Genomic DNA, 16198 nt, shown 5'->3' with positions numbered 1-16198 from the left:
TATTTACACCATGACCATTACACATGCCATCCAAGGAGAGATGCATATTGCTTGTGTTCAAATTTCCAAGCCTGAGAAAAGTACAATTTAACAATTTTAGTTGCTCACCTCCCCAACGATTATGAATTAATGCCTTATTTTGAACCTTGTCAATTTTTCTAGCTGACCATCAGTCACCTTTTTTAATTTGACATTTGAAGATTGTGAATGCTATTTCCCAGAAATAACTGTTTTTAAGGAAAATTTCAGCATGAATCCCGGTTGTGCAGATCACAATTTGAACATGAATAGATAATCAATATGGCCACTGCTCGCCATTTTGTTTTTTTTTGACATAATTATGTATGTGTATATATATATATATATGGTAGTTTGTTACTATTTCTCTGGAACTGCTTATATTTAATTGGGACTTCCTTGAAACTTCAAAGACATTTTAGATACAAGTCCTATAGCTGTGTACGTCATATTTTCAACTTTATGTCAGCTACGTTTTTTTTTAGATTTTCAAGTCACATTTTAAAAATCTAGTCAATAGATTGAATACATTCTCCAATTAAAAGAACAAAATCTAGTCAATAGATTGAATACATTCTCCAATTAAAAGAACAAAATTTATCACAGAGTAAAATAAATCTTTGAACATTTTACCAATAAATGAAGACAAAAGATCAAACTTGTAAATAACAATCAAGATTATCAATGGTGGGTATGAAGATCCCACTGGAATCTCTTGTTTATTGAAGTCATTTACATTCACATAGCCACATACAAACCTCACACACATCCTTACTAACAGGAACACTGACTCTACCACTAACCACACCACTGACAGTCCATTACTAACAGCACTATATAATATACTCCTGAATACGATACTAAAAGTCTTGCAAAAAAAAAATTCGATGACAGCAATTCAACATCAGTGTCCTTTTAAAAGCTTTCACATGATAACGGCAGTTATATTTCGTCATATTCACACTTAAATATGGCAGCAATCCTGACTGCTAGTATGTAACATTTACTTACTCTTTAATTATACACACTATACTTTATAGCACTTAAACCACATTTCATGTTCATAAGAAAATAACACTTGATTAGTGGACCACGAATTGTACATAGTACAATTTAGTATGTTTTCTTATTATCACAACAAAGTTTTCTGTACTTGTACATTTGTCCATAATGAAGTTTAATTTAATGAATCTGAAATAAATGAACTTAATCAGGGAAGAATGTGATGCACTGCTGAGTACAAGGCCCAGAAAAGTTCCTTTCTGTATTCTGTAATTAACACAGCTAGCAGGTATCCTCACAAGATTGTCTTCAAACTGGAAAAATAAAATTGGATTTCAGAAGTTAATGATGGAGTAATGTAGCAGTATCATTACCTTAAGCTTCAGAATCTGTGTTAATAACCTAATGGGCAAAGTAATGTAGGCAGTTAACCAGTAACTACCGGGTAAATTAATGAATCTGATGACTGTTAGGAGAGACAAAAACTAGCAACAGGCAAAGTCATGTAGGCAGTAAACCAGTAACTAACTAGAACTGTCCTCCAGAGGACCAACTCGTACCCCCCGCCCCTCCATCACCCCTCTGGTGAAGATTTTCCAACAAAAACCTGTTTTCAGTGAAGAGGTTACCACAGCAACCTAAATTTGTGGGAAAAAAACCTGCATGCATATGTACACATTATCAGTCCCGAACATTCCTGTATTTCAAATGAAATCGGTTGATAGCTATATAGGAGTTGTCCGAGTTGTCTTGACAAAGTTTTCCACAAGAATATGGGTATTGAAACCTGGTAACCATGGAAACCAAACATTCTGTAGAGAAATATCATACATGCACATTTACACATGGTCCCTATCACTCCTGTGTAGTTTGACTTGAAGCAGTTCACAGGTTTATGAGGAGATGACTGGACAAAATTCCCCCTCACCCAAAAAACAAAGTATAGTGACCTGGTTACCGTGGTAACCACAAATTTACAACATGATATAGATTACGCACATCTACAATGTATAAGGGTTATTGCTATAAAGTTTTGTTGAAATTCCCTCAGTAGTTTAGGAGGAGTAGCCGGTACATCGTTGTGTCTACAAATGGACAACCTGATCCCAGTATACCCCCCTAACTTCGTTGCAGGGGGTATAATTAAATCTCATGACTACCAGTATAGTTGGTGAGACAAAAACTAGCAACAGGCAAAGAGATGTAGATAGTAAACCAGTAACTAAAAATCTCATGACTAGAGAGTCAATGAGTCAAAACCAAGCATTGTTATGGTCCATTGTTACTTTGTGTACAGGAAGAATTGTTTTGAATAATGATAAAAATGGTCATCTATACCGACCTCTCAACTCTCCAGGAATGATACATAGTCGGTCAGAACAGACAGCTGTTGATCACTCTTGAACTCCGGGTCTACTTGCACACCTGCTAGAAAAATAAACATACATGTACATGTAGTCATAAGTCATTACTGGTAGATGTACAAAACAATATTATGATCACGACAGCCGATTGCAACCGAGAATATATAACACTGGATTCTGTCAAGGTATTCTACCACAAATAAACACTTGATCAAACTATCAGTAACCGGATAAACTTTAAATAGATGAGTACAATACCTGGTTTCTTTGGTGTAATGAAGCGAGTTTGGGCATCAGCTTCCCATCCCTCTGCTCGGGCAGCTGTAAGAGACATAGTAACAGTTCACAAATTTATTTCCAAATTATGTAATGATCTAGACTCTACAGACTTTCATCAGGAAAAAGAGAGCTTGATTAAACCTCAGAGAAGCAGAAGTGGATTTCAACCCTAAACAAGGAGCCGCAAAGCTTGGCATTATCCCCTGCGCCCCGCAGTTGGTATGAAAACCCAAATACATGTATATATTAAGCTCAAAGTAACAGTTATTAAGGAAACAGTAATTTGGTATTTTTGACTAAGTCTCCATGGTGACAGAAAAAATACGGAAAATGGAAGGTCCGCAATAGCAAAAGGCACAACTAGTCTGATATATTCAGAAAGTTTCAAGCAGCTGCTTTGAACAGTTTTGGAGTTATAGCCAAGAAACAAAAGGAAACAGAAATTTGGTATTTTTGATTAAGTTTCCATGGTGACAGAAAAAATACCGAAAATGGAAGGTCCGCAATAGCAAAAGGCACAACTAGGGCACTAGTCTGATATATACAGAAATTTTCAAGGAGCTGCGTCGAACGGTTTTCGAGTTATAGCCCGGAAACAGTAATTTGGTATTTTTGACTAAGTTTCCATGGTGACAGAAAAATTACGGAAATTGGAAGGTCCTCAATAACAAAAGGCACAACTAGGGCACTAGTCTGATATATACAGAAATTTTCAAGGAGCTGCGTCGAATGGTTTTTGAGTTATAGCCCGGAAACGAAAGGAAACAGTAATTTGGTATTTTTGACTAAGTCTCCATGGTGACAGAAAAAATTCCGAAAATGGAAGGGTCCGCAATAGCAAAAAGCACAACTAGGGCACTAGTCTGATATATACAGAAATTTTCAAGGAGCTGCGTCGAATGGTTTTTGAGTTATAGCCCGGAAACGAAAGGAAACAGTAATTTGGTATTTTTGACTAAGTTTCCATGGTGACAGAAAAAATACCGAAAATGGAAGGTCCACAATAGCAAAAGGCACAACTAGGGCACTAGTCTGATATATACAGAAAGTTTCAAGGAGCTACGTTAACCGGTTATGGAGTTATAGCCCGGAAAAGAATATCGGACGGACGGAGCCCAATTTAATATCCCCCGCAAACGCGTTTCGCGGGGGATAAAAATAGTATATTAATTTAACTGTTGTCTATGTACATAGCAGAACATAGGAAATTAAAAGCTAGGCAATACAGAACAAACATTTGACCTTTGACCTAATAAGGAACCTTACCTTGGCTAGCCAATATACATAATAATAATCAGACCTTTGACCTTGAAGCCAAGTAGTAATGTAACTGTCTTACACAAATGCGTAAAAATGGTAAACATGTAAAGAAACATGTAAAGAATGCTCTACAATAAATCGGACCATTGAATGAATCTTCAGGTTGGGCTCACCATTTTTAAGCATATACCCCCCCCCCCCCCCCCCCCTGTATTGTCTTACACAAAGTTATGTCCAACTGACATTATATCATCATAACCTGGTGACTGGGACAAAATAATAAAATTCCCTACCTTGTACAGCATCAGTTATAGACATGCCAAGGAAAGTAGCTAGCTCATCTCCATTGATAGAAGAGTAGGCCTGCGACACTAGGTGGAATGCTCGTCTCCGATACGCCTCTAGAAACAATGTTTTTAATCTTTAACAAATTTCTACCTTCATCTATTAACTTAAAAGTCATAGAATTGAAATCTTATAGTTCATATGGTTATCTCATAAAAACGTGCCTCATTTTCCTGATAAAAAAACATGATTTTCTTAATAGTACAAGATAAGAAACCTCCAACATGAGAATGGCCAAAGTTAACAAGATATCAATTGACTGTGATATACATTTACTTGTCAGGAATAAAGATATTATCTTATAGATTTTTTTTAATTATATTAATATTGCACACAAAAACAATATGAACTACACTATAAGTTCCAAATTCTTCAACACAGTTAAATTACCTCCCTTGTGGTCTTTGTATCAGGAAGAGTAATTTTAATTGTGATGCTATTTTGCGCCAAATGTCTCATATGGATTAAAGAAAATCTAGAACTGGGCAGTGTGAAATATTTCCTTTCTCATATATAATCAGGTTTGACAGTACAATTTTAATGTCAAGCTGTGATAGTACAGTGGTACAATACAAGGTGCCTGTTCATTTACCCAGACAAACCAGTTCACCACTTTTCAATTATAAAATTTCAGACATCAATCTTGACAGACCTACAGATATTTAAGAAATAATTAACGATGATTCGTGTATTATTGCAGGATATACAACGAGGATGAGGATATTTTGCAATTAAATTAATAACGAAGGCCGCAGGCTTGAGTTATTAATTAAAATTGCAAAATATCCGAGTCCGAGTTGTATATCCTGCAACAATACACGAGTCAAAGTTGATTATTTCTATTCTACCATGTACTGTTTAGTTCTGAGATCGACCTCTTTCTAATAGAAAAACAGCAAAGAAACCCCGGGAAAACCTTGTAATTTATTTCTTGAGTATTGCATTATTTGTTGATGAAATATACAGGCAATACAGTACTACGATCAAGAGCATCTATCATATGGCATTGATTTTGAAAATAAAAAAAAAAAAGGATAAAAAACAAAGGATAAAAAAGTGGGGGCCTCCGTAGGATTCGAACTCGCGTCGTGATAAAAATATATTGAAAGACTAACCCATTAGCCCACTCGGCTATAGTAAACTTTTATGAAACCGGTGAATATTAGATATTTAAAATTGTAACAGCCGTACTTGGTAATACAGGCCTTGAAAGTCTTTGCCAATGCTGGTCCAACATAAAATTACGAAGTCTGTCATTATTTGATAAACAAACAACTGATCCAACTGTTGGTACTAAGATTAATAAAAGTTCAATCCAAAAATTATCATTAACATGTTTGCAGTACAATGGTTTACTGGTGTAGCAGGCTATTCTTTCCCCTTGCTGAAATTTTCCCCGGGGAAACAATTGCATGCGACTCATACCTAGGGCTTCATCCATGATTGGTTTCACCTCTACTGAGTATTCTTTCTTCAAGGCCTCGTAACTTCCTGGATAGTCTCTCTGCCACATTTTCTGACCTGCTGTCCAGATCATTGTCAGCTCAGGGGTCGTCTAGAAAACAAATCAAGCAGGGGTCGTCTAGAAAACAAATCAATCGATCAATTGATTAAGAAATGAGAGTATATGTATAAGACAAAGCATTATTCATTAATCATTAACCAGGGATATTTCTCTCCTGATCAATTATGCGTCATTGTCAGAGCCAATGAGACAATAAGTTTTAATACTGTTTATTTGTGAGAACTTGGCAGAGATAACCCAGTCAGAAGAACAATTGCCAAATGTGCCCCTATAGGTCAAGATCAAAGGTATGTGGTTCATTCCCTACTGAGGAAGCCAAGACCAACAGCTGTCATTTTCTATTTAACCAAGACCAACAGCTGTCATTTCTATTGTATTTATGTTCTTAGGAAAGACACTTTACCCTGATCACTCTGAATAAAATATCAATTTACGAGCTTCCCACATGCTGTTCAATGAAGTAGCAATTAAACCCTGCTAACAAATAAACAAAAACTATGAAAACATTTGCTATTCAAAACAAGAGGTGAGATTGTTTAGATCTAATGTGGAGTAGTAAGAGATTTTCAAGTGTGTCAGGCTCGATCCTGATAAATGAATGATAAATTTTATTTAACATGCATTGATTTAATACTCACACTTTTCACTGACTGTGGAATTCTCTTCCAAAGAAACTTTGCTTGGCACCTACAAAATAACGTAATTAGTTAAACAGAGTACCAGGAACTTAATTGGATACTGCTTACTATGAAAAGATTGTGGTTTATAACATTAGTTTTCCTGGTAGATGTCAAAAGGAACCAGAAAATAAATACAAAACACAATGTTTACAAAACATTCAGTTGAAATACAAGAAATACAAGTATGCTACCCACAAATATTTCATGTTATCAAGTATGATAGAAACTCTTATTGGAAATACATCTTACACATAAAATGTAATTACTCATATTTATTTTCATTTCTGTGATTGGACATGTCAGACATCACAAATGCATTTTGAAAATGTAATTCTCTTATACATCACTCTGAAACAACTGTCATGTCATTGATGAATAAAGGCAAAGTGAGCGAGAGGACTCACTGACATACATAATAAGCTGTAATATAATACTAACATTTCCATGTGCCGTGGCTATGGGAAGATTTTTTTTGGAACAATGTGTACAAGTAGATTGCATATACATTGCAATTTGTACATTATAAATACTACATAACGGTATTATAACTGATCTGTTGGAAGTGTTGGTTTATACTATATCATAACTATATACAATCTGGATCAATTATTATAGTTGTCAATTTGTTGGAATTTTCAAAATCATCATTGACAGATCTTGAGTGTTAAAATGTTCAATTCTTCCAAAAGAACATATATATAATTCTTCAATCGACAAACAAATTGGATTAGAAAATAATTTATGGTCCAAATTTGGGAGTCTTCGAATTCCTCCAGAGTGGGTTGGCATATATGTTATACTCACATTTCATTATGAAGAAGATATAGGGCCAATAGTTGACTATACAACTGCGGTGATCCAACTCCACCTGGGGCCTGAAATGTTAAAAGATTTAAATTCCATGATATTATGACATAAAATAATATTAAATATACAGTGACAAACCTACATTTATATTTGTATGGGTCACATGCCTCTAGTTTTGTTAAAACTATGCATATGTGTATAGGGAGTTGTGAAACTTTATTTAGCACATGAGTCTATGTAAATTATCATTTTTTTCTGAATATCTATGGGTGCCAGCAAAATTACAGTATACAGTCAAACCTGCTCTAACGGCCACCTTGAATAAGCGGCCACCTCTGTTAAGCGGCCAGTCTGTGGTCTGCCCGATAGAAAAAACTATATAATGAACCTTAAATAAGCGGTTACCTGTCTAACGTGGCCGATGGCCACAAAAATCTGCCCCGAGTCGTTGTATCATCCTGTATTAAGCGGCCAGTTTGTCCGGAAGTAGATATCCGTGATGATCACATAACCAGGTATTATTATCAAATTCATCAAAACTTTGATCTTCGTTGGTTTTCATTTCAAAATACACTGTACTGTACATGGTATATCGGTATCAATATCAATAAGTGCATTATAACATGATAAATTCATTAAACTGTTGAAAAAAATGTGGGCAACAGGCCGTTTCTGGCCAACCTGGTTTAAGCAGCCACCTGTCTTAAGCAGCCAATATCTGTCGGTCCCTTGGGTGGCCGCTTAATGCAGGTTTGACTGTATACATATAGACTCAATCTGCCAGTGCCAGCATTGTTGATTTTTATTTATACTTGTGCTTACAAATAAAACTTTCCCCAAAAGCAGTTTTACCATCTGGCTATAATATACATTGTTAATAAGAATTATAAATCTGCTTCCATCCTTCTTTATTTTGATAGCAAATAATAAGAGCTCAGCTCATCATGCACAAAGGGCATGTGCACAAAGGGCATGAGAGCTAAAGCTCTCTTTAAGACAAAACGTGTATAAGCTATATTTTCAATCAATCCTATACCCATTCAACTTTGAAATTGTGTCCCGCCCGCAGGAAAAGTCTCGCGCCTCTAGTAGAGGCAGCCATGTTTAAAATCTTGTTTCCTACACGACGAAATCTGAATGATTTCTCTCTCGTCAAAACAAATAACTGAAAGTCAGTTCAAATTACTCAATTCTTGAAATATCCACACAACCCATGTCAAAGGCATGATTCATTTAAAAGCTACCATTTCTATTTTTCTATTGAATGAGGAGGTAAATGTATATGGCGAATTTCATTGGCTTGAGATATTTCGTTGGTTACCTAAGTCGGAACCCGCCCAGTTTTGGTGCAGATCAAAATGGAGCGAGAGCTGTAGAATGAGAGGTTATTTTGCTGCATATGTGCATCATACATAACAGTTTTTAATTGTATTATCATTAGATAACAGCATTGTATGCACAACTTTCTAGGTAACAACCGAAAACCCTGAAATAATGAACACCTCATTCAGAATGCTGCGATATTGTTGTCAAGCATGACGTCATAAGAATTCAACGTCAAAGATTATGTCACTGATTTCCGCGCTTTCTCATGATCAGCGCATATATATATTTTAAGATTTTTTCGTTGTACAGATAAAGTAAATAATCGATGAAATTTAAATTGGTTATCATACAATATCATATCTAATTTACTAATACAAGACAGATTGTATATATGTATACATATATATATATTATAATTTATGCCTGTTCTGATATTTTACGGGAAATGATTCAATGTTTTCTGTATTTTCTAAGTGGGTATACTGACTGTATTAACTGCAGTAGTTGCTGCATTTTTTTAATCATAAAATTTTATCAAAACTTGTATTACATAAATAAAATTTCATAATAAAAAAATCTTACTGTGTCAACCTCTTTTCACCCTGACCTTAAATTACTGGACATTACAATTAACAAGGCATCGTGAAAAAGATGGCACAAATTATCATTGTACAGTGTAATGTGAATCAAAACATTTATGTAAATGAGGAGATTCCATTCTGTATGTTATTTAGTCTAACTTTCCAAAATCTATATGTGATGCTCTATTACAAACTTCCACATTATATATAGTTCTCATTGTCTAAGCATATACAGTGAGGACATTAAGTGTACTAAAAAGTCCCAGGAGAAAACAGATTTATTTCTTTGTGTGGAAAATGAAGCCCGTTTTTCATATTCAAGTGCAAGCTATAGGAAAATGAGAGGCTTCGTTGGGGATAAAACATGGGTTAATGTGTGTTTGGGGCAAACACGTTTGAAAAGTGAGGAAAAGTGTGACAGCTAGGTTTTAATTGTAAATAGTGTACATAGTATAATGATCACCTTGCAATTTATTTCTAGTGTCTGTAATGGGGGAATTTCCCTTTAGCTCAGTCGGTAGAGCGGCAGACCAGTAAGCAGAGGGTTGCGGGTTCGATCCCCTGTGGAGGCACACTACAATCGCTTTCCTGTTATATATATCATGAAAACCTTGTGGTATCTTCTGTCCTTTTACGTTGTTAGTAACTTAGTAGCATATAAAATATGGCAGTAGAATACTGATGTCATTATGCAGTGCACATGTCATCACGGATATGATATATGTACGATAAAACAATACGAATTTCTGCGATATACGTATAGATATAATACATAGTTTATGTTACAAGGTGTTTACATGTTTGTTTGTTTAGGGGGAGGGGGGGTAATTTACAATCTATATGTAAGGGATTAGGACCTACTATTGGCCTAGTTTGTAGCATATTTTGCAGACGCGTTGTGTCATTTTTTTAAATTAACACCCTCCCTCACCCCAAAAAAATTTAAAAATGTGGTAGTCGATACCCCCTGCGATAGGTCCAAATTTACATATACATGTTCATAGACTGTAATTCTTAGGTCCCTGTGTTTCTTTCTTGATTAACGGTGAGTGAGTGGGTGATTATTAGCTGCTCTAATATTATTGGAGTACGCTCTTCTAAGGCTTTGCCTTCATTCAACAAAATCTGCAAAACACCGACAACAAGTACCACTTCCAGGTGAGGTATTTGGAACTTGTAACCTAGTCCTGAAATATTTACACTAAAAGTTAAACTACATACATATATACAATATAGAAATACAACCTGCAACTCCTGCTCCTCCAGGTCCTTTTGTATTTGGCTATAGTTGGGAGCAGCAATAGTACGAGAAGCAACATCCAGCGCCATATTGGAATTTCTGAATCACAAGAATGTTTGTGAATACTGGCGATACTAAATGCGGGCAGTAGAGATCGGGAGAATCCGGATCTGTTCATCAACTCCACAACTTCATTATATCTCCGGACACAGCCTAAATGGGATTCCCCCCCCCCCCCCCCCCCCCATTTTACAAAACAAAAAACGACAATGTTACATTCAACTGATTTTTTTTCAGTATCATTTTCATCCAAAACAAGGTGTCAAACGCCTCTGATTAGGCTTGTAACACAGGGGTAGGCGCGGACCTACGTCACAAAAAATAATTGCCAGATAAGTTTCATCTGGCCATGCATGCTTTCATACAAATGCACATGTTAAAGCCACATACTTTATACTTTTTTTGTTTTTGTTTTTGTTTGCATTTATGCTGCCCGATCAATACGTTACAGCATATACACGGACATGCCTCCTTAATCTTACTTGAATAAATACTGTTTAAACTACAGTAAATGTCACTTTTTCATCAAATTGAATTTAAAAAAAGAAGAAAAATAGCCAGTTCTACTACCGATACGTGGCACGCACTACACTGTGTTTAACCCGAATTTCCTCTGGCCTACTCCAGACATGCATGGTCCGATGATGGTGTCATGGTCAGAGGAAACTCGGGCTACACCGCGTTGTGTCGACTGTTCTGCATATTGTATTGTAGAAGTATAATTAAGTGGTTTGAAATAATTTCGGGCGAACAATAGATTCGATCGTTAGGTAAAAGGCGCCAGAACAAAACCGTATTGGTATATTTTCGACCCAGCTGTGTAAATATTTTGATGGTTTTTCAAACTCATTCGTCGTGTCAAATTTTGACTTACTGTGACAGCACTTTAACGTAGCTACTACACGAGATACAGAATAACATCCCCAGGGTCTCCCGAGAGAGAGAGAGAGAGAGAGAGAGAGAGAGAGAGAGAGAGAGAGAGAGAGAGAGAGAGAGAGAGAGAGAGAGAGAGAGAGGGGGGGGGGGATGATAGACCCAACAGGACGGATATAACGGGAACAACACGGCTAGTACAAACGACATTGACGGGAGCAATAGAAGAGACAAGATGTCATTGTAGGAAGGTCTGCAAGAGCATCAGGGGAGTCAGGATCAATCAGGCACGCACTAAGTGTAAACCTGTGATGAAGCAGAGGGAGTGCATGGAGCAATCCAGTGAGACACAGGAGGACACCAGTCAGGAATCACACCACAGTACCGAGGCCTCTCATGCACCTTCAGAATCAACACAGGTAGGCAGTCAGCGCTCTGAGGATCAGGACAAGCCAGAGCATGTAGATGCCCTACAACGTGGCCAGGAGCAGATACAGTGGCCAACAACGGGAGACAAGGCATGGGAAGCATTCGACAATGACCTGGATAAGATACTGGGTGCAGCCTTGATTGGGAATGTAGAGCGGAAGATAACAACATTGACCGCGGTTGTGCATTCCGTTGGGAAGGAGAGGTATGGGACGATAGAGAGGAAGAAACAGCTAACAGTTAAGTCTGCAAACAGGAGAGAACAAGAGATTAAGACGAATAGGAAAGAAATACAAGAGTTGACAAGGCAATTCAAGAGAGCAGGAGAGATGGAGAAAATCGGATTAGGTCATCTAAGAGATGGTTTGAGGAGAAGACTCAAGTCACTGAGGGCAGCAGAGAGAATACGTAAAGCACGGAGGAACAGAGGAAAGAAGAGAACTGCTTTTGTAGCCAACATTACAGGTTTACAACAGCAGTTTCAGAGGGGAAAAGATCAGGAAGACTATCCTGTTCCAAAGAGGTGGTTGAGAGGCATTTAAGGGAGACACATGGTGATGCCCAGAGGGATGAACCGTTAGGATCATGCGAGAGGGTAGAGGAGGTCCCACCACCAGAAGAAGCGATGAACGAGAAGGAACCATCATGGAAGGAGGTCCAAGAAGCGGTGAGGAAAGCTAGAGCGTCATCTGCCCCGGGACCAAATGGAATACCATACAAGGTATATAAGAAGTGCCCAAAGCTTCTGATGCGCCTATGGCTTCTGTTGAAGATCATTTGGAGGAAAGGAGTTATACCTGAGTGCTGGAAAAAGGCAGAAGGATGTTTTGTACCAAAAGAGGAAAACTCTAAGGAGATCGGACAGTTCAGGACAATCTCTTTGCTGAACGTGGAAGGGAAGGTCTATTTTTCAGTGCTGGCGAGGCGTTTAACAACATACATGACGTCCAACCAGTACGTAGACACATCGGTACAGAAAGGAGGTATTCCGGGTTTTTCCGGATGCATTGAACACACCAGCATCATCAGTCAACTCATTGGGAAAGCAAGGGTGAATAGAGGAGACTTGACTGTCATTTAGCTGGATCTAGCTAATGCGTATGGAACAGTCCGCCACAAACTGTTTGAGGAGGCGTTGGAGCACTACCATATTCCAGACCACATACAGAGAATGATCAGAAGCTATTTCAGCGGCATTCAACTTAGATTCTCTGTAGGTGACGTTACGACTTCGTGGCAGAGGCTAGAGAAGGGAATATACTGGCTGGCTGCACTATATCAGTAACCTTTTCGTGATGGGAATGAACATGCTGATAAAGGCTGGGGAAAGAGAAACTAGGGGCCCAAAGACTGACACTAACATCAGACAACCACCAAGCAGAGGGTTTATGGATGACTTAACCATCATGACAGGAACCCGCGGTGTTCAAGCGCGGTGGGTACTGACTGCATTAGAGGAAACAGCGTCATGGGCGAGGATGCGCTTCAAACCACAGAAGTCGAGGTGCCTCATCATCAAGAAGGGGAAAATTACACAGCAGTTCCAGCTGAAAGTCCAAGGAGAGGCGATTCCGTCAATAGTCGGCAACCCAATTACTCACAGTAAATGCCTGGGGAAATGGTACGATGAAAGCCTTCGCGACACTATCAGTATTAAGCGGATAGAGCAGCAAACATAAGAGGGGATGAGGAATATCGATAAGACGGGACTACCTGGCAAGTACAAGGCCTGGATATTCCAGCATGGCCTGCTTCCCCGGCTGACCTGGCCACTGATGTTGTATGAGATAGGGGTAACAACAGTAGAAGGCTTGGTGAGAACCATTAACAGGCATTTACGGCGTTGGCTTGGAGTACCACCATCTTTCCCTAGCATAGGATTGTATAGCAGAACATCCAAGCTACAATTACCATTCACCTCGTTAGTAGAAGAGTACAAGGTAGGAAAGGCCAGACTCATCATGACACTGAAGACTTCAAAGGATGAGAAAGTCAGGCAGGCAGGCGTTCATGTGAGAACAGGGAGGAAGTGGTCCACAGGCGCTTGCATAGAAAATATGACTTTCAATTTGTTTTTGATATGACAGCTGTGGTATGTGTAATCTGTTAAGCTCAAGGTTGGCAACTCCGTCACGAGCGAAACGGCACCCCATCTCACTTCAATCGACTAAAAAACACATTTATTCAAATTGACACGGTGACACTATATACAACCATCATCAGGAAACATTCATCTTTAACCTACCGTGCCACTCAATACGAATTGTTACATCCAAAACACAATAATCCGTGAAAACGTCGCCGAATTCCTCGCTCAGAAAGCCATTTTTCAAACGGCTCCCTCAGCCTGTCCAGATTCTTCATTTACATACGGGGTTGAAAGGTCATGCGATTATATAATCGACTGTCACCAGTTGCAATTTTTGGAGTCATCTCGGCATACTTTATTTTACAGGTGCATGCACAGGACGTCGTTTGCGATATCACGGACTAATAAGATAACATGTTTTAATGCCATGCAGTGATGAGATCGTCCTTTCCTTTTCTTCAACTGCATCATTTCGGTAGTTGTTCAACTTCGTTTTCAATCAAAAAGATTGCATATAACGGTGCTCAATAACTTGTTCAAGACAGGGCCGGGACATTATACGTATACCATGAACAAGCAGTATCAGTTGAAATTTTTCGAAGTTAAAATTTGGATGGGGTAATAGCTGATAGTTGTTTGATATTTTGATTTTTTTATTGTACTTGCCATCTATTTAGGGCTATGCCTATCTTCAATTTAAAAAGATGGACCCCTACATGACTAGTTAAAAATATATAGACCACACACAATACCGGTAAGAATAAGAGGTTGTTCTGGGTATTCTAACGTTAGCCCTAAAATACAATAAAAGTCTGGCGTTGACACAAAATAACCACTACTGCCCCTCAAGTATTCTCTTTTCTTTTTCATTTCAATTCAGTTTCATAATTCTGTAAGCACTTCAGCCAGCTTGATTATTATTAGAGTAGCGTTTGATGCTTACACACTCCATTAATCAGGTAATTCATTAATAACTTAAATTTTATATATGCGAGCGATGTAAAGTGGAATTAATGGATAATCAGTATTACAAAGAATACTTTACAATGTGTTAAAATGTGTTAAACTATTTGACATTGTCACTGGCGGATTTAAAGCCCCCCCTCCTCCCCCCCCCCCCCCCCCCCCCCCCCCCCCCCCCCCGGTTCATAAAACGAAAACGAAGTTAGACCAGACATTGTGCTGTGCTCTAGGGGAGAGAAGAAGCTACTACTAGTAGTGCCAACAGAAGAGAGATGTGTACAAGCAAACGAGAGGAAGTGTGCCAAGTATGAGGACTTGTTGGCTGAGTGCCGGGAGCAGGGATGACAGACAAGGAATTTCCCTGTGGAGGTTGGGTGCAAGGGCTTCCCTGCACAGTCAGTGTGGAGGACGCTCAGCGGGCTGGGACTGAGAGGCCTGGAAAGGAGGAGAGCAGTTCAGAGGCTCGCCCAAGCAGCTGAACGTGCCCCCCCCCCCCCCCCCCCCCCCCCCCTCCCCCCAGTTAGGTTTGGAGTAAGAGAGAGGAGAGTACCAGGGATTGAAACATTCAATGAAGGATGGACTCGGCTGGTGACTCCAACGGAGCGGCAGTGCCACACTCCTTGATGGCATCTGTATTATGCAAGTATAGAGATTCAGCTTCCAGAATAGCAAAAATCCAGGAAAGGCCAAATTGTTTTATCATCAAAGACTATAAATCTTACATTGAAGAAATCTCTCTCGAAAATAAATAAATGAAAAAATAAATAAATAAATAAACAAATAAAAATAAAAATTAAAAAAAATGATCACAGGTAATTACACAATGTAAGGCAATTACTGGTAACTGGTAATATATATGTGACCCCCGCTCAACTTTCATTACCCCGCCTTTGAGCAAGGTTTTATTTTAGGAACTACTGCATCTTACAAAATAAACAGCTAAGGTCATTTAGTACGGTCTCCCTTGTGTGCGATATGCAGGCATGCAACGTGGTGACTGTGTGTTTTATGGTGTTCCGTTAGCGCCAAATCCAATATCGCTCCTTCGCTCCTTCGACCTAAACGCGAAGGAGCGAAGGAGCAAAAACACGATGAGGAAGGAGCGATGGAACTTCGCTCCTTCGTCATCGTGTTTTCATTCCTTCGCGTTTAGGTCGAAGGAGCGATATTGGAAATTTGGCCCTAACGGAACACCAGTGTTTGGGAACCGGCTGTGGTATGACCCAAAGGCGCTTACATAGAAAATGTGATTTTTATTTTTATTTTTTTATATGACAGTGGGTATGTGTACTCTGTAAAGTACCACTTTTACACAGTACACATAACACTGATATTTTTTTTTAATTCTCATTTCCTA

The 16198-nt window shown here is 38.5% G+C and overlaps 1 protein-coding gene across 2 annotated transcripts; it reads right to left on the bottom strand.

Annotated features, from left to right (window-relative positions):
- Positions 1-701: 701 nt before the first annotated feature.
- On the bottom strand, positions 702-10545 carry LOC117318140 (COP9 signalosome complex subunit 8-like). 2 transcript variants are annotated; one of them, XM_033873158.1, is made up of 8 exons: positions 10433-10545; positions 7278-7348; positions 6432-6480; positions 5694-5823; positions 4217-4324; positions 2643-2705; positions 2363-2448; positions 702-1334 (listed from the first exon to the last, which is right to left on the bottom strand). In XM_033873158.1, exons 1-7 carry the CDS (start codon positions 10514-10516, stop codon positions 2366-2368), a joined length of 588 nt encoding a protein of 195 aa, XP_033729049.1. In that variant the 5' UTR covers positions 10517-10545; the 3' UTR covers positions 702-1334; positions 2363-2365. The 2 variants fall into 2 exon arrangements, with proteins under 2 accessions (XP_033729049.1, XP_033729050.1); XM_033873159.1 differs by having other exon boundaries at positions 2363-2445.
- Between the last annotated feature and the right edge of the window lie 5653 nt (positions 10546-16198).

The sequence above is a fragment of the Pecten maximus genome, chromosome 19 (assembly GCF_902652985.1).
Source record: "Pecten maximus chromosome 19, xPecMax1.1, whole genome shotgun sequence".
Classification (NCBI taxonomy): domain Eukaryota; kingdom Metazoa; phylum Mollusca; class Bivalvia; order Pectinida; family Pectinidae; genus Pecten; species Pecten maximus.
The sequence above is the reverse complement of the archived record's forward strand: the minus strand, read 5'-3'. Positions and strand labels throughout refer to the sequence as shown.

Excerpts from the sequence above, each read along its gene's own strand:
- LOC117318140 (XM_033873158.1), bottom strand. The coding sequence starts at position 10,516 with ATGGCGCTGGATGTTGCTTCTCGTACTATTGCTGCTCCCAACTATAGC. Across the intron at positions 4,325-5,693 it reads AATCATGGATGAAGCCCTAG|AGGCGTATCGGAGACGAGCA; the intron begins GTATGAGTCGCA and ends CATTGTTTCTAG. Across the intron at positions 2,449-2,642 it reads CATTACACCAAAGAAACCAG|CAGGTGTGCAAGTAGACCCG; the intron begins GTATTGTACTCA and ends TTATTTTTCTAG.